Raw genomic sequence first — 19,456 nt, 5'->3', positions numbered from 1 at the left:
TGTCTATTTTTAATATTCTACAACCATGTCTAGTTCATAGTTCATACTCCATAAAGGTTTGTCAAATGAATACACAAATCTTAAGGATAATAGTACCTTTAGTTGTACCCGTTACAGTACCTTTAAAAATGCCTGAAATGTAGACCTTTTGTGGCTCATCCCCACTTTATAAAGCTGCTTCTAAAATTCAGAGCTAGTATTTATAATATTAATGTGGGTCCTTAGAATCTGCATCTTTTGTCTGTATTACTTTTCTTATTTATAATTTATTTATTATTATCCCTCATTCCTATTATTTCATTAATACATTCTCATTCTACACTGATAGTTGGTTTGCAGTTTAGTTGTAATTTTTGCTGTGGTTATGCAAGGAGGCAAGCTGTGTTTATCTTCCCTCCATCTTGACCACAAGTCCTTCATTTCTAATAATAGCATTTGTGTCATCTTTTTTCTTCTTCTGTTTTTAGTTAGCCTAGCTAGAGATTTATCGATTTTATTGATCTTTTCAAATAAGCAGCTTTTTGTTTCATTGATTTTCTCTATTGATTTCCTGTTTTCAATTTCCTTGATTTCTACTCTAACTTATGTTATTTGGTTCTTCTGCTTACTTTGGATTTAATTTGCTTTTCTGTTTCTAGTTTCTCACATGGAAACTTAGATTATTGAGTTTAGAGCTTTCTTTTCTAATATATGCATCCTATGCTGTAAATTTTTCTCTGTGCACTGATTTCACTGCATCTCATAAATTTGATAAGTAGTATTTTCATTTACTTTGAAGTATATTTTGTTTTTAAAACTCTTCTTTGATCTGTGAGTTATTTAGTGATGTGTTCTTAAAATTTCTAATATTTTGGGATTTTTTTTTTTTTTTTTGGTCTATCTTTCTGTTATTTCTGGTCTGAGAGCATATTTTGTATGATGTCTATTCTTTTCAATTTTTAAAGATGTGTTTTATAGCCCAGAATGTAGTCTATCTTGGCTAATGGTCTATGTGAACTTGAGGAGAATGTTTAGTCACCTGTGGTTGGATGAAGTATTATATAACTGTCAATTAGATCCAGATGATGATGGTGCTAGTCAGTTTAGCTAGATCCTTACTGGTTTTCTGCATGCTGGATCTGTCAATTATTAACAGAGGAGTATTGCAGATCCAAATGTAACACTGGATTTGTGTCTCTTTCTTCTTACAGTTTTATCTGTTTTGCCTCATATTTTGACACACTGTTGTGAGGTACATACACTGGATTGTAATGTTTTCTTGGAGAGTTGACAGTATCATTATGTAATGCCCGCCCTTTTTCACTGACAGTTTCTTTATTCTGAGACAAAGTCAGCTTTGCCTGAGATTAAGCTATTCCAGTTTTATTGTGATTAATGTTAACACGGTATATCTTTCTTCATCTCTTTTAATCTGTCTTTAAAATGAAAGTGCGTCCTTACCATTGTGGCTCAGTTGGTTGGGGATTGTCCTGCGAAGTGAAAGGTTGCCAGTTTGATTCCTGGTCAGGGTACAAGCCCGGGTTGCAGTCCCCTCCCTGGTTTGGGCACGTATAAGAGGCAAATGATTGATGTTTCTCTTTCACATGGATGTTTCTCACCCTCTCTTTCTCCCTCCCTCCCACTCTCTCTAAAAATAAATAAATCTTTAAAACAAATTTTAAAATAAAAATAAATAAAATTAAAGTTAATTTCTTGTAAACAACATGTAGTGAGGTTCTATAGTTTATTCAGTCTGTCAATCTTTATCTTTCAATCAGTGTATTTAGGTCAGTCACATTTAAAGTGATTACTGATAGAATTGGATTAATATCTAACACATACTGATTTCTATTTGTTGGCCTTGTTCTTTGTTTCCTTTTTTATTTTTTCTGTCTTCTTTTTTTCTGCTTTCTCTGGTTTCAGTTAATATTTTATATATTTGTATTTTCTCTCTTCTTAGCATATCAATTATACTTCTTTTTAAATCTTTTTTTTTCTTTTTTTTTAGAAATTGGCCTGGAGTTTGCAGTATACATTTAGAGCTAATCTAAATCCACTTTCAATAACAATACCTTTCATAGGTAGTTCAGGTAATTTATAATAAATTATTCCCAATTTCTTCCTCCTGTCCCTTATAACATTGCTGTCATTCATTTCATATCCACCAGCTATAACCACCTAATACACTAATCCTATTACCATTTTAAAGTTATCTATTAGATCAATAAAGAATAAAAAATATTGTTTTACCTTCATTTATTTTTCTCTAGTGTTCTTTTCTTCATGTGGATCCAACTTTCTGACCTATATTGCTTTTCTTCTTTGTGAAGAACTTCTTCATTCTTCCACGGAAGGTCTAGCAGTGAAAAATTTCCTCGGTTTTGTTTGAGAAGTTTTTATTTCCCCTTCACTTTCAATGGATGCAGAATTCTAACTTGATGGGTTTTCTTTCAACACTCTAAATTAATTTATCTCCATTCTCTCTTGCTTGCATGGTTCCCAAAGGGAACTCTGATGTAATTCTTCTTTCTGCTCTACAGATAAGGTGTCTTTTTCCCTCTGACTTTTTACACTGTTTTTTCTTTGTTTGACTTTCTGAAATTTTAAAAATTAAACTTATTGGAGTGGCACTGGCCAACAAGATCACATAGGTTTCAAGTGTACATTTCTATGATACATAATCTGTATATTGCATTGTGTGCCCACCATTTGAATATGATAGACCTTCTTGTAGATTTTGTTTAATCCTGTTTGGTGTTCTCTTTCAGTAACTGTGGTTTGGTATGTCATTAATTTTCAAAAATTCTCAGCCATTATTAGTTCAAATATTTCTTTCTCCTCCTCCTCCTCCTCCTCTTCTTCTCCTTCTTCTTCATTTGCTTGTGGTATTCCTATTATCTATATGTTATACTTTTTGTGTTTTTCCATAATCCTTGAATATTTCATTTCTTCTATTTTAAGTTGTTTTCTCTTTACATTTAAATTTAGACATCCTTACTGATATATCATCAACCCCACTGATTATTTCTCAGCTGTGAAAGGTATTCTTCATTGCTGCTGCAATGTTCTTGAGGTTCTAGCATTTTCTTTTGATTCTTAGAATTTTCATCTCTCTGCTAATATTACATATCTGTTCTTGCATATTGTCCACTTTTTCCAGCAGAGCTCTAACATGTAATCAATACTTAAAACTCCCAGTTTAATAATTCCAAAATATCTACCATATCTAAGTCTGATTCTGATACTTGCTTTATCTCTTCAGACTGTATTTTTTCTTGGCTTTTAGCACACCTTGTAATTTTTTGTTGAAAGCCAGACATGATATATTGAATAACAGGAACTAAGATAAATAGGCCTCTAGTGTGAGATTTTATGTTTACCTGGTGAGGAGTTTGGCTGTGTCGAATGTTTGCCCTAGTTGGAGGCGGCACAGGCTTCAATTTCCTTTCACGTCCTTTTGCCTCCTCTTTTGTCCTAGGGTTTTCTTAGAAACTCCTTAAATACTGTGCCTTGCAGATGTCTCGTTTGTAATCCACTGTTATTATGCTGGAGCATCTTTACAATGATCATAAAGTATTGGGGAATTTTATGATTAAATCTCCATTTTTAGTGAGCTAGAATTTGTGGGCTTTGACCTTCAGAAGTGTTTCTTAACCATGCCACCTAGAAAGGCAAGGAGGGGCTCAAGTTGTCTGTCTACTTGCTCTTCTCAGCCAGGTAACACTTTCATAAAGAAGGTTGCCTTGCAGGCTAAACTTTGTTTCAGAGAACTGTGTATTTCAATATGTCTGTTCTTTCCCTGCCCTTGCCAGAAACAAGAGGGAATTTTTCTCTGATCTTCACTGTGAGAACTTCATGTGGCTCCTGAAGGTAAAACTCTTAAAGTATGAATGCTCCCCTAACCCTGGGCCCTGCTTCCCAGGTTTTCAATGCTTTATTTAGTCCACATCAGTCTCTAGCCATTCACCAATGACTGTTGAAGTGCTTTCTACCCATTATTACTGGCTCCAGTGGCTTCTGCTCCCAGTAAGCTGGGATTCTCCTGCATTCACCCATCTCGTCAGTGTTCAGGGCAGTGATTTGCCCTGTGACCTCAGTTCTCTGGTAGAGGTAATAAGAATTGTTGATTTTCAATCTGTTTGGCTTTTTTCTTATTGTGATGACAGAGGTGACAACTTTGAAGATCTTCAAATATTAGCACAGAAGTCAGAAGTCCTAATGATATTTTGTATACATTAAATCTTTTGACTACATAAAAGGGCGAGGTACACAGATCTTACTATCGATATTTTATATACAAGAAAACTGAGGTGAAACTAATCTTGATGTTCTAGTGCCGGCTAAGAGTCTTCCAATACAGACCTTTATGTTTAGGCATTAATGAGTATGAACAATTTGAAAGAAAAATTTCAGTTTAAGCAGCTGATCATCTATATTTGGTTTGGTTCTGTGGCATGATGTGAAAAATATTGAACTGAAATATTCTGTTATAAATATCCTCAAGCCTGACTTAGCCCCCAACTCACTTTAAGATTTTAGGGAACTCACAGCAATGGGAATCCCAGTTTCTCAATGTGAATCTGAAGCAAGAACAAACCACATGATCACTGAGGTCTCATAATCACAAAGTGAAACAATTGTATTTAGGCCCTGTATTTTTTTTGGAAGAGAGAGAGTTTGCGTATGTGTGTATCTGTAAGTTTACAGAGAAGGAAAACTCTGATTCCAAAAAACCTCCGCTGCCTTGCGGCATACCTCTTCAGGGGAAAGGCTAAGGGAGTAAACCCCGACAGAAAATCCGGAGCCGGAGTCCCTAAGGCGGTTTGACGTTGTAGTCAACACCGGCAACTCCTGCGGCGCACCTGAAGCCAAGCTGTATTGACTCCGTCTTTCCCTTGGATCCTTCAGCTGCGAAGAGAGGGGGGGTCTGCTGTGTGGGCAACAGCAGACCCTCCATATCACCCTGCCCAGGCTCTGTAGCTTCAGCTTCACTGGAGAGGACACTCCAGCGTCATCGCAAGATGTCGATTCAACACGGGAGGAGACAGATACCATGTCACTCCCGAGTCGGACTGCACAGCCATTCTCGGCGGTGCAGATAGACTCTTAAGAAGCTACACCATCGTCTCTCGAGACGGACGGCTGCCAACGTATCTGTAAGTTTGTGTGTGTGGAAAGGGGAACATCAAATTTTTCTGAACTGCTTAATTAATCCCTTCCCTTACATGAAAAGTCTTAGCTTCTTTAATTCTTTAAAGGACATGATACTGTTCCTTTTCCTCTGCTTATTATACACTATAATTTATGAATACGATAATGTTTAAAACGGGGCTTCCTTCCAGGATACCTCCTCTTTGGACAGACCTTATGTTTTCTCCTACTTGTAACTCCACAACCATTACTAACCACTGGAGTGTCTCTGTTAAACTCCACTTCCTCAGAGAAACCTTCTTTGAACTTCAGACTAGAAGAGAATCCAGCACTTCCCCTTTCTGAACTTACTTGTTCATGTCTGTATCCCTTGCCATTCTGGAAGCTACATGAAGGGTAGGACCCTGTATGGGTCATGGATGCATTCCCAGAGCTAATAGTCTAGAACAGCAGTTCTCAACCTGTGTGTTGTGACCCCTTTTGGGGTCAAATGACCCTTTCACAGGGGTCGCCTAAGACCATCAAAAAACACACATATAATTACATATTGTTTTTGTGATTAATCACTATGCTTTAATTATGTTCAATTTGTAACAATGAAAATACTTCCTGCATATCAGATATTTACATTATGACTCATAGCAGTAGCAAAATTAGTTATGAAGTAGCAACAAAAATAATTTTATGGTTGGGGGTCACCACAACATTAGGAACTGTATTAAAGGGTCGCGGCATTAGAAAGGTTGAGAACCACTGGTCTAGAACAATGCTGTTCAACAGAACTCTCTGTGATGACAGAAATATTCTAAAATCTGCACATGGGGCTATGGAGCACTTGAAAAATGCCCAGTGCAAGTGAACTACTGAATTTTTAATTCTCATATAAATTTAATAGCCATATGTAATCTATGGCTACACATAAGAGAGGAAGAAGCTGAGTAATGTTTCTTAATCTAAACGGAAATGTCAGGAATCTGCATCTTAACCTATTCCCCCTCAATATATTGATTCTTACTATTAATATAATTTGACAACTATTGATCTCTAATGTGATTCTCATGGAAGAGATTTAAAAGAAAAATGATTCTTGAGCCACACCCTTAAACAGTCTATTCAATTAGTCTGGTGTGGGCTCCAGGCATATAATTATTTTAAAAGCAAACAAATGCATAAATAAAACAAAAAACCTCCCACAACGACTGTAATGTGCAGCTAAGCGTGAGAAGCCTATTACATTCTCATGTGGCACTCAGTGCAGATTAGATAAATATAAGGATACTTGTTCTGGTGCATTTATGAAGGACTAGTAATTAGGAGTAAAAGCTTATGATGTCACAAGAGAGGTCAGTGACATTAGTGGTTCAAATGACTTTCTTGATACTCAATGAAAAAAAAGTGCAGCTTTAGATGATCTTCCACAACTGTGTGAAATTCCTTGGCCTTTGGTCTCATCCATAAATAGTACAAATAATACTTAGTTCTGTGATGTTTAGAGAGAGTGACATGCTCAGAGTTCCCTGAAAAAAAATCACCTCTCCAAATAAACAAAAGCCTTTCTAATTTCCTGGTAGGTTGACAAAGGGCCTGAGGACTCCTGGTCAGTCACATGAGTCACATGACCACGCACTCCCGCACAGAAGCCCTTGGAAGGTGTTCCCCAACCTACTGCTCTCAGGCACCGCCTAGGGAGCACTGTTTTGATAGAGCCCTTCCTCCTCCTCCTCCTCCAGCCTGGCCTGTAGGTCCTTGTCCATGCAGGAAGTAAAAGCCGGCCAGGCCACCAGGAGAGCCTAGGGAACCAGGCCTCAGAGTCTCAGGGTCTTGGATGCAAGAGGCCCTCCCCTCCCCACACCGGTGCACAGGTAGTTAACCGGGAAGGAAGTAGAGGCTGGCGAGGTGCCTGGGCAGCAGGAGCAAGAACAGAGCGGGCTCCGCACAGCAGCGCTGCGGAGGCGGATCCTGAGCCCGGAGCACAGTGAGTACAGCGACTTTGCAGGCGAGTGTCTCATGATTTTTCAAAACATGATCATGATTAAAAAGAATAATCAAGGCTCAGAATAAGTACGTTAAAGCACTGCTAATTTTAGCCAAGACCGTGGCTGAGGTTGCCAGAAGATTTGAGGAAATTAACATGAAAGTAAAACTGAAATCTCTGAAGTAGAACAAGCAGTATTGATCAGAACACAACAAACACACACACGAAATATCTGCATAGAAGTTTGGCTAGGAGAAATTTAGAGAAAAAGTATTTACTAATAAATTTTATTTAAAATACTAGAAAAAATGAATATAGTTTAATAAAACACCAGTGGGCACTTAAAAGTAAGCATTAGAAACTACTTTAAAGTTTATTAAAATAAAGTTTATTTAAAAAGTGATACTGTTTTTCTTTATCACAAAAATTTCATTGATTTACAAAGAGGTAGAATTCTTTAAAGACAGTATTGCGAACCCACACTGAAATTACATCCCGTGCTTTCTGAAACGTACCAGAGGTGTGTGCAATAAACTTCATTTATCGCAGGAAATAACTTGAAGTGAACTCACACTGATTACTGTTCGTTCAGCAGTCAAAATGCAGTGCAGGCACTCTGATGAGCTCCCAAAGGACTTTCAATGGGGTGAAATCTGGGAGGTTCGAGGCTGTCAATATTCTTTATTAGAGCCATCTTTTCACTAAAATGATTTGCTACTTTTGGCGTTTTGGCCTTTTCTTATCAATGCGCTTGTGAAGGTTTTCTTTTTACTTTGCTTATTTTTACTAAAATTTTTAAAAATTAGCTTCTTAGCTAACAGCGAGTTATGTGTCTCTTTAGTCCCATGATATTCCTCCCAGGCACCTCCTGCCCCTACAACCGATTCCAACTGCTGTGTCTGAGCAGAATTTCCCCTGCCTGCTAGGTAAGCCATTGCAGGGCAAAAACTTTCTCTTTGCCTAATTTACTTTTATTGAAAATAGTGTTACTGTGTCAGTGTTTAAATCTTCCTCAGCTCCATCCCTGGGGTGGATACTATCTTACTGGCAGTGTTTTGTTGTTTTGTTTTTTTAAGCAAGTACTTGCAGTTTCAAATAGATATTTTTTTCTTACTAAAATTAATTCAGCACTTTTGAAGTGATCCTTGTTTGCAGTCAAATTATCCGTAATAATGTCAGAGAACATTTACTGTAAGTAGTTTTATATTTAGCATTCTCTGTGAGAACATGTAAGGAACAATACCTGGGAAAATGAAACACCTTGAAAGTAAATGTTTGTCATTGTTAACAAGAAAATGTGACTTCAGATGTACTTTATTCAATCCATATCCACGGGAACTTATCACTCTGACATTAAGTTTGGAGGGAAAAGTTTTAAAAGCCTGGATTATCCTCAGTTCCATTTCAAGTGGTTTACATGGTGAAGTGAACCAAAAGGTCAATGTGCAAAATATAAATTCAAGATGGTGTTGTGGGAAGACTGGTATCTTCCTGTGGTAAAATGACTCTTTTGTGTTACTTTTTTCTTATGTAGCTCGTACAACTAAAAAAGTGAATTATGTTTAGTAGCCTTTTCCAAATGTTATCTTATGAAAAAAATGCCTGATTCCTGGCTGTTTGTGGTTTTAGGTCTTTTCATCATAGGGGAACCAGAACTTTTTAATAAACTTAGCAATGTTGTCCAACAGAACTTTCTGCAATGAGGTAAATGTTCTATATCTGCACAGTCCAGTATAGGAGCTGCTGGCTACATGTATGTGGTTGTTGAGCACTTGAAACAAGGTTAGTATGGTTGAGAAATTGAGTTTTTTTTTTATTTAATTTTAATTAATTTAAATAAAATTTAGTTATCCATATGTGGCGAGTGGCTACTAAGCTCCAGAGAGCGGACTAGCTAGCTGCGTCTCGTTGTTTTGCTGTATGGCTGATAGCATCATGCAACACACCACTGCTAAACTTCTACTTGAGGATATTCCTGAAGAGAGATTTTTCAGAATCTAAGTTTTGAAGAGATTTAAGAGGTTCTTGAAGAGATCTTTGATTCTTCTATCGTTCTGTTTTTTAAAAGTCATAAACATGGAGGGTTTTATGCAGTATTTAAATTAATACTGTGATACTACTGATGATGAAAAGTACATTTACCTCTAGGAGATCCTGAGCTGTGTGGCAGCAATTCAACCTAAATGTGCCAATGTGCCTAGAAGCTTATGTCAGCAATCCAGCAAAAGGTTTTGCTTGTAAAGGTACTGATAGTTCTGAAAATCTTCACACATGCTCTGTCATTTGATTATCACAATAACCAAATAAAGTAAACAGTTCTAGTCCACAAATCTTTTCATTATACCTATCTATATATGCATAATCTTTTTATACTATAAAAAAACTGTATTTAGACCTCAGAAGAAGTGAAGCTTTCCAGCTCTGAAGACAAAGTTTGTTTGTAATTGTAGATTAGAGATCAAAAAGTTTTCTTTGGTAAAGAAAAAAAAAGGAAAAAAAGAATAAATGAACATGGAGTATGAACCTAATACCATTTTGTAATGTCCTTGCACTTTATCTGGAAGAAAGAATCTTAGCATACTTCTAAAAGACTCAGTAAATACCGTGCTTGGATCACAGTTTGTTCACAGATTCACTTCTTTGTTTTTTTTATTTCTTTTATTTCAGGAACTCTTGAAAATTACATCAAGTCTAAAGAGAACCAGTTCGCTGTCCAGCAGAACTGGAACCATGAGCAGCAATGGGACAGACCTAACCACTGGCTTCATCTCCTCTTCTGTAGCCGTCCTTTTGTTTGGCTCAAACTACGTACCGCTTAAAAAATATAATACTGGTGATGGTAATTACTTTTTCGTCATTGTTAACCTTAAGTCATTTTTAAATATAAAGTTCTCATTTGAGTCTTTTAAAAATGATGGCTACAAAAGAAAATTGTTAAACTTGGTGCCAAATACATAGGGCTTAAGATAAATCATTTGATAATGCCGAGTCAGTTTATCTGAGAGTTAGTCATTATAGGACAACCTTAAGACTGTGTTTCATGATAAAGCCAGGATGGATAGTCAGGAAAAAATTTTAGCCATATCTGTTATGTTTACAAAAGAGAGAAGTTAGTCCATTCTACTAAGAACACTTGTTTGGAAAACACAGATTTCCAAAACAATTGTTAGAATAGAGAACAATTTGAATATAACACAAATTTTGTGTTCGTTTATGTGTAATTTTAACTCTGACAAAACACTTGGTGAACACAGAAAAATGCATCCAGATGGATAAAGATGCAAAGTAATGTGTAAAATGAGCTCACATACACCCCCTTACCCATCCCCCAGCTCCCGCAACACCCCAGCCATCCTCGTCTGGTGTTAGATCCCTCCATCCTCCAACTTCACGTGACCTTACAAGCTGCAGCATTTCTGAGGCCCATGTCCATAAGCAAACTTCAGCTCTTTTTCAAGTTAAAGAGCCATATTTATTGTAGCGCTTGTGAATTTCTTAACCACTTAACCAGTAGAAGAAAACTGTACTATCATTTTTATTAGGTTCTTATCTTTTTTCTAATATGTTGTTGACGAAGTGTTTATGTTGTGCCCTAGCCCCAGTTTCCCCATAAGCTCTGGCTTTTATTGCATGATTTTGCATAGTGAAGTGATGTTTAGGACTGTAATGTCACATTATAGTAGAATTGACTGTAATGTGAATTTTAGGGAAGACACAACAGTTGTTTTTTTTAATCTACCTGCCTTTTCTATGAAAGCCAAGAGAAGGAATTAGACACATTACAGTGAACGCCTGTTAGGAAACAGATGTGTTAACTCCCCAGTTCCTTATGTCTTGCTACAATGTAGACCAACAGAATTACAAATGGTTTCCCTCTAGAGCCTCTCTTTTCCTCTAGAGTTAGAACAGGAATGGAAATTACTAAAAGAGGAACATAAGATACGGAAGGGGTAGAGAACCTGACTTTTAGGCATTTCACAGCTGTGTGACCCTGGGCAAGTCTCATCAGCTCTTCTGTTCTCAGTTTTTCATTTATAAAATGAAGAGCTTGTAAAATGATGTTCCCTTTCATCTTTATGATCCTACATTTTTTCGTCTTAGAGGTTAACAGCCTTTTTTTTCTTTGCTCCACAGTAAATGGCAAAGATCTTCTAAAGTTAGAGTTAGAAGTGCTACGTTGAGTTATCACTGCCATATTTCTTCGAATGTTGACTTTTTCTTTATCCTTTTTTAAAATTTTAATTGTATTTTTTCCATTGCCACTGAATCCCATTATACCTCCCCGACTCTGCAATCACCACTCTGTTGTCCATGCCCATGAGTCCTTTTTCCTTTTTGCTTGATCCCTCCGCCCCCAGCCCTTGATGGTGCAGAAGCCTGAGAGAGGTACAGCTATATCTCATATCACCATGTGATGTTCAGATACCTGGTAAATGGCAACCCAGAGCATAGTAAGGTAAATCTAGGTTTGTAAGGTCTGGCTTATCACAGGCATTCAACTCTAACTGTATGAGGTCTACATGTGACCATAAATGATTTTCTTTTTACCCCAGAGATGGCATAAATGATCCCCAAACGTTTACCTCATTGTTGTGCTGTTCTGAAGTTCCTGATGCCATGATTTTGGTGATAGACAGTACTAGGCGTGGCATCCAATTAAAGATATAGGGATTTGATCTTGCCAGTACTCTTTGGTAGAAAATCGTTGCTTTGTCTTAATAGGTGGGGAAAGGTGTTAGGCAGGAATGCACTGCTTAGTAAGCTTTAGAGTCAAACAACCTAGATTTAAATTCTAGCCCTACAAACTGCTAGCTGCTTGGAGAAGTTGCTTCATCTCAACTTCATTTCCTGTCTTTGAACTAGGGTTAATTATGATGGACAGTAATTGTCAGAATTATATTAAATGTGCAAAGTTCCCGGCATACAGACATTCCATAAATTGTGGCCATTCCTATAATAATATCTCATTGATACTCATAAGCATTAATTCACTCAAGTCAGTTTGAACCACTGACACCAATTTCTTTTATTTCCAGGAATGTTTCTCCAGTGGGTACTTTGTGCTGCCATATGGTTGGTTGCCTTGGTGACCAATCTGATATTACATTGCCCTAAGTTTTGGCCTTTTGCAATGGTGGGGGGCTGTATTTGGGCAACAGGTAAAGTATGATATAATTTATCATTTAATACTATAATCAATTTATACTAGGATTAAAAAATAACTGGTTCATAATAAAAGGAAATGACACAAACAGTAATTCTGAATAATCCTTAGTCATAGATACTAGAAATTAACAATTTAGTTTCTTTCATTTCGATGTTTCATAAGCATTTTTGAAACACTTTCTGACCCCTCTTAATGATATCTTTCTTAGTTCCTGATAGAAAATTATAGCAAAAATATTACAATTGCTCTATCTGTTCAAGCATAACTCATATATGAGTTTAAGCACTCTGGCCTTTCTTTCTCTAGCATTTTTATCAGAAAATATTTATTAAATAGTACTCTCTACTAGTACTATTTTTAGGAATTGTCTTTTAAAGTGGGCCAGCACAGATACAGTGTAATTTCAGAAGCACTGGCAAAAAACCAAAAGCAAACAGAAAGCTTCCCTCTGTTGCCTTATCAATACCTGAAAGTATATAACTAGAATTTATGCCTTTGCTTAGCCAGTTAAGAATTTATAAGTACACCCCTAGAGAATTTTCTTCTCTTTAGCAAAGAGAAGTATCAAGGATCTTTAAAGGTCCTTTGATTAAAAGCAAATAAATTTTTAAATGTTAAAAATTTGTTGGACACTCAATTTGAATAAATAATTTAGTGAAGTTCATGAGTTGGAGGACAAAAAGTTAACTTTTAAATTTCCCCTAGAACTTAAACTATTATCCCTCACTGATAACTTATTGTGATTATGTTTATCATGTCTAATTGGGACAGGGGAACAGAGAAAGCATTCATTCATCTTGCAGATCTATTCATCCAGCGGGTTCCACTGGAAGTCAATTGAGGAAGGGTCTAATTTTAAATATGTTGCAGTTTTAGATGCTATAGGTAATAGTAACTAATTGCATATGGATAGTAGGTATAATGAGCCTATGATCATATATGGATTTTATTGTAGGTGATTAGGAGGTTGGTGTTATCAATGACATGGATGAGGAAAATAGGGAAAAGAACATGTTTGAAAGGGACAATGATGAGTTCAACTTGGGACCATCTGAGTTTGAAACCCCTGATGTTCCCACGGGGGGAGCATCTGGTTGGAGATATCTTAGTGACAGTTATAAGCATAAAACTGTGGAGAAGGTTCAGGCTAGACCTGTATACCTAGGAGTATGTCTCTGTAGTTGATAGCTGAAATCATAAAAGTAGCCAAGTATCCAGAGTAGAATATAAAAGAGAGGGGACGTGTTGTAGGGAAAATGTTTAGTAGGTACCTAAATCTGTACAGAAAGAGCTGAAGAGGGACAAGAGGGAATCAGGAGATGAGGGCCTCTTGGGAGAGAAAAGCTTTCAAGAAAAGGTTTTGCACTGAAGCCAGACTTCTGAGAGGCTAAGATCTGTAAAAAAAAGATCATGGTTTTGACCCTGAGTAACCCTCAAGAGGACAAAGCAATGAATGCAGAAATACAGAACACAAGTCAGTGAGGCTGGAAGAGCAAAGTCTGGGGTCATAGTGGGCCAAAGACTTCTACCAGTGGTTGGCTCTGGTTCAAGTATAAGAGGATGATCACTACTGATTTAATCATTGATGACTACTGCAAAAAGTCAGAGAACAGACTTATGTTAAGGCTGAAGAATATTGGTGTAGTTAGGCAAGGACGTATTCAACATTTTTTTGTATGATTTTGCTCTGAGCCCAGTTCTTTTAGCAATCATAATTATGAGTTTAATGTAAAAGTCTAGTTATTTTATCTAAGAAATGAGGGATTGTACTTTACTAAATTTGATCAAGTCCCATTAGTTTCCACTGAAGTTAAAATAAAAATCAATTCAATTTACAAATGCCTTTTCTGGGTTGAAAATAATACCTTTCTCCTGTATGTTACATCTACAGGGAACATTGCTGTTGTCCCAATTATCAAAACCATTGGTTTGGGCCTTGGACTCTTAATCTGGGGATCATTTAATGCCTTAACTGGTTGGGCAAGCTCAAGGTAACACGAAGCTGACTATTTCAGCTAAGACTCTCTGTGCTCATACTCTATGTAAGGCTACTGCTAGGGGTCGGTCCGGCTGAGAGGAATAACATATGGTTCTTATCCTTTCAGAGATCGCAGCTAAGATATATGCATAGAATGTACCTTTAATTATTGTTTACCCTAAGTCTAAAGAAGCATTCTGGACATTTGATCAAGATATAGTAAAGAATTATCTCTATGGGAAAAAAGTAGGGAGAGAGAAACTAATGTTTATCTTTTCATTCTGTTGTGTGACAATTTGTTGGACATGGTGTATGCATCATTCTTATCTTATTTTTCACAAATACGTGAGATAAGCACTATCTTATAAGAGAGCTGATACTCAAAGAGGTGGACTAACTTTCTGAAGGTCACAGACTTAATAAGCCAGGATTCAAGCCCAGGTCTTCTAATTCAGAAATATATACGCTTGCCTCTAGAGTTTGGGCCAGGGACAGCAAATTTGAGCCCAGCTCCCAGACATTTTTGTAAAGAAAGTGTTTTGGGAACATAGCCACATTTAAGTATTGTCTATGGCTGCTGTTAGACTACAATGACAGAGCTGAGTAGTTGCAAGATACCATCTGGTTCACACAGCCTAAACTTTTTACTCTCTGGCCCTTTAAGGAAGTTCACCAACCCAATTTCTAGAGCTAAGCTATCCAATATGAAGTCACCACAAGCCACATATGGCCATTTATATTTAAATTTACAAAAGTATGGTGACTACCAATGGGAAGGTGTTGAGAGGGTATAGAAGGTCAAGGATATGGTGACGGAAGAAGACTTGACTTTGGGTGGTAAACACAGTGCAATACACAGAAGATGTATCATAGAACTGCGCACTTGAAACCTATATCATTTTATGAACCAATGTCACCTCAATAATTTAAATTTAAAAATAAATGTAAAAAGCCAAAAACTAAATTTAAATTAATTAAAATGTAATAAAATTGAACATTCAGTTCCTCATTTGTACTAACCGCACTGCAAGTGCTCGACAGCCGTATCTGTCTAAAGCCTCGGCTGCCGTCCAGTGCGGCTGCAGGACAGCCCCGAGGCACAGGGGGTTCTGCTGGACTGCAGGGCACTGCTCTAGGGCAGCACTGAGATGCACGTTCCAGGTGAGTGTGGGAAAATGAGGAAAGGGTAGGATGTTGCTCTCACCTTAGATTTTGATCTCCTCTTCCCAGTTCAGCGCTAAAACAGCTTCAATAATAACCACACTGATCTCCAATACATTTCTTCCTGTCCTTTCCCCATTTCCTACCCTGCTTTTTATGGTCACTATTTCCTTTTTTTCTTCTTGTCTCCTTTTCTCTTGCTCTTGGATGTTTCAAAGTGATTGTTGATAATGATCACTATAATGTCAAGGTATGAAAATAAAAGGAACTTAAGGTGATGCCGAAGAATGGGAGTCTTTAACAAGCAGTATTTACAAGTCTATTTCAAATACTATACAAAATTGCAACCAACCTATTTAGCATTAGTAAGAAAAGGACACTCACGGGTACTTTTACATATACTAACTCATTTAACCTTCCTAAGAAATCTATAAGGTAGGCTTAATTATCTGCATTTAAAGATGGAAAATGAGGCACAGTGAAGATAACTCATCCAAGTCACAGTAAATGAGGAACCTAGGATTTGAATCTGAATTTGTGCCCTGAAACACTCTGATGAGCACATTTTCAAAAGTATCTACTGATGGGACTTTCTGAATTTGCAGGTTTGGCTGGTTTGGAATGGATGCAGAAGAAGTAGCAAAACCACTGCTAAATTACTTCGGAGCTGGGCTCTCAATAGTAAGGTACACAACTATTTCTAATGACGTAGCTATTCTTCTAAACATTTAGAGTACTTTTTAAGCATCCTGATGTGTTTACATTTTTTTAGTCTGCATTTCATAAATTGACATGATTTTCCTCAGAGTCTTTGTTTACACGGACAGACTTGGCTTGAGAGGACAACGAGTGCCAGCTCTGGGGTCAGGAGTCCAAGTTTTTGCTCTCCAAAGCTCTGAGCCCCTGGGAAAATGCTGCTTTTAAGCTCACTTACATTATCTCTAATATTTAGAAAATCATAATACATGGATCAAAAAATAGAATTAAATATCACATTAAAATATTTTGCAGACTAAAAAGTGCCATGCAAGTGAATGCTGTCCTGACTTCCTGAAGCCCCATAACAGCCGCTGTTTCTCTAATTATTCTTACTCACTCTGTGCCACCCAGTTTCCATTTCCCTGTCACCTCACTCAACTCTTCTTAACCCAGTTAGGTAACCAGATCTATTCCCTATGCAAGCACACACCCATTTAAATATTTCCGCATGTATCTGTGTCTAGTTGTATACGCTATATGAATGAGGATGAAAATGACTTTGAATCTCTGTATGGCAATGTTAAGTCAATAAAACTGTAACAGAAATTAGGTCACCTTAAATTCAGTCCCCTTTCCTCTCTAGACCCCATTTATATTCCCTGTCAGTTCTTCACATAATGGATAGCACTGCCTGGAAAATTTTTAGTACTTTTTTATTCTTCAGGGGAAGAACACTATATTTCCCCTCCTCCTGCAATGATAACTTTTCCCTAGCCACGTTCAGGAACAATATCTTTGTCATTGAAATGTGGCCTTAGGGAGCGGTTTCAAGTCACTTGGAAAAGAAATAACATAGATTATTCTAAAATAGTAGATTCCTGACATTTTTGGTTAGAGGCAACATTATGTATTTTGTACAATTCATACAGCATGCTAGCTTTGAGTAGCTCTCAAAAACAATTTCTTTGCACCTAAAAATTGTTATGTTAGCATGCTTTAGTTTTGACTTAATGGTAACTTAAGGCCAATTTACTGACTCATCAGCCATTGTTTTTCTCCATATTCTTTTTCTTTAGAAAATGTACATACTCTAAAATTACAAATTATTCATGTTCTACCACCTCCATCTGTGTGACCTTGGACACATCACTTAATTTCTCCAAGCCTTGATTTCTTCATTCGAGGATAAATTTGGGATAATAATTGCATCAGCCTCATATTTTGAGGATAAAATGAAATAAAATATGTTAACTGCTTTGTATGGTGCTGGAATCATTGCTATTGCTCTATATGTTGGGTAATTTTTATCATATAGTCATTATTTTTATTAATAACTATTTCATGTTCAATTACCATTTCCCCTTTGGATGTTCATTGTTCAACTCTGTGATAAACTAATCGGTGCACCCAGGACTCAATGGAGGTTGGTTTGGAGCTTTGTCTGTGGCAGGAAAATGCAATGATCTCTTTCCGTAGTGTGTCCTGGCTCCCTTCTATGCTTATTTACTGCAAGAAGTTTCTGGAGTCTTTCGTTTCATTATTTTAACTCAATTAGATCAGCTTGTTCTGAAGAGCATTGATTGAATAAACTGAGAGCTTCGTGGTCAGTATAAAGAAATTTGGAATATGATTACATTAGCTTACGATGTTGCTTTTCTGTTTAAAATTGAAATTATTGCTTCTATACTCTGTACAATCCAGTTTTGAAGGACTGGCTAGATCATTTTTAGCCTTACATTTTCCCTGTATGATATCTAAGGTAAGTATCAACCGGTCTGCTCTAGGTATTTTAAATAGCAGAGGATTTAACATAGGGGATGGTTTACAAGTGTTATAACGCCCAGTGCAGCAGGAGGAAGGTGGTACCACCGAATGCCCTGGAGCGCACACCTTGGCCAACACTGATGAGAAAATTGCCTCTGCCCTGAGCAATGGTTACTGCAGAAATTTCTGGAGCCATCACCAAAACAAAATGGTGTCTCCCACCTCTTAATCCCATGCATAACCCTCCCATTGGCAAAACCTAGCTGCCAGTACAGTCTGAGAAAATGTAGTGTTTCATCTTCTAGACCCCATATTCAGGGGAGAATATACAAGGGTAGAGTGGAGCTGACACCCAGGAAACAATGTCCAGGACACTCTCAGACATGTTTTAGTGAAGATCCAGGAGTCAGAATTCATACAAAGACAGATTTTCTTTTCAATTAAAAAAAAGTGCTCTGTATTATCCTTTAGTTTACTCTCCATTCTTTTCTCTTCTCACTTAACTGGCTTTCTCTGGAGACTTGTGAGGAAACCCAAATCTTTGCTTCTCACCATTACCTTTCTTCAGAGCCAGGGTCCTTACATCTAACTACAGACCAGGCTAGACATCTCTAAGTAGATGCCTGCCAGGCACCTCTGACTCAGTCTAAGGAGAGATCGTCTGTGAATGGTGGCCCTGCTAGTTCCAGAATGGCCAGAGACAGAAGTCCCTATGACGAATTATGTTGAGATAAGTTGGGTGGAATGCAGAGAGCAATGAAGATCAAAGAGGAAAGTTAAATTTCCAGTGGAAAGGATTATGGAGCCATTCAAGTTTTTAAAACAAATAAGAGACTGAACTAAGGAAGCTAACTTGAAAACATTTAATTTTTATATAAAAAATAGCACATCGTGTGCACTTTTTCACACTCACCTACCTACACTATTTCAGCCACATATGTACTTTGAAAATGTATTGTATATTGTAACTTTTGAACCATGCAACAGTATTAAAAATGAATGTCAAAAGTATTTCAAAGTCATCAGTTTTCTTACATTGATTTAATATTTTAAAATGTTGGCATGGTTTAAAAGTCAAGAGTAAGTGAGGCATTTGTTACAAAGATTTTGGATATGAATCAACAGTGCATTATGAAAGATGTTAAAAGGGGAAAAGCCATTAAGCTATGCATGTGCTTTTATTTCTTAAAATACACTCTAGAGATCTTTGCTTATCAGAGCATAGAAAGCATCCTTTTTATAGCTATATAGAGTTCCATTGTGTGACAACAAAGCTCACCTCACCTGAGTGTGGGTGTACCTGTGTTATAGGTCCTAGAACAGTATTGGTAAGGTCAAGAGTGGACACACCTGTGACTTTGGTAGATGGCCCCAGAGTCTCCTCCATGAGAGTTGCCCAGTTACTCCCATCAGGGATACCTGTCTCCTATAGCTGTCCAACTGAAAATGTTGCTAAACTTTGGGGGTTTTTTTCCATATAGTAGGTAAAAAATATTATTTCAAGGTAGTTTTTAATTTGTTTTATTTTATTGTGTAATTCCAAGGTTAAGCAAAAATAAAAAGAAATATGAAGCCATTGACT

The 19,456-nt window shown here is 37.1% G+C and overlaps 1 protein-coding gene across 2 annotated transcripts in view; it reads left to right on the top strand.

Moving 5' to 3' along the window:
• TMEM144 (transmembrane protein 144) overlaps positions 1 to 19,456 on the top strand; it is a 61,152-nt gene that overhangs the window by 23,253 nt on the left and 18,443 nt on the right. Inside the window, exons 1-5 of one of the 2 annotated variants that reach the window (XM_090288786.1) lie at positions 8,436 to 8,887; positions 9,773 to 9,944; positions 12,142 to 12,264; positions 14,164 to 14,263; positions 16,017 to 16,097. In XM_090288786.1, coding sequence (XP_090144912.1) covers positions 9,836 to 9,944; positions 12,142 to 12,264; positions 14,164 to 14,263; positions 16,017 to 16,097 — 413 coding nt within the window. In that variant the 5' untranslated portion in view covers positions 8,436 to 8,887; positions 9,773 to 9,835. Of the gene's footprint in view, positions 1 to 8,435; positions 8,888 to 9,772; positions 9,945 to 12,141; positions 12,265 to 14,163; positions 14,264 to 16,016; positions 16,098 to 19,456 lie in introns of those variants that run through there. The other variant, XM_090288785.1, reaches the window with a different exon arrangement.

This window comes from Furipterus horrens, unplaced genomic scaffold (genome assembly GCF_987537825.1).
Source record: "Furipterus horrens unplaced genomic scaffold, mFurHor1.1.pri manual_scaffold_10, whole genome shotgun sequence".
Lineage (NCBI taxonomy): Eukaryota > Metazoa > Chordata > Mammalia > Chiroptera > Furipteridae > Furipterus > Furipterus horrens.
Note: the sequence above shows the minus strand (reverse complement) of the source record. Positions and strands in the feature narration are given on the sequence as shown.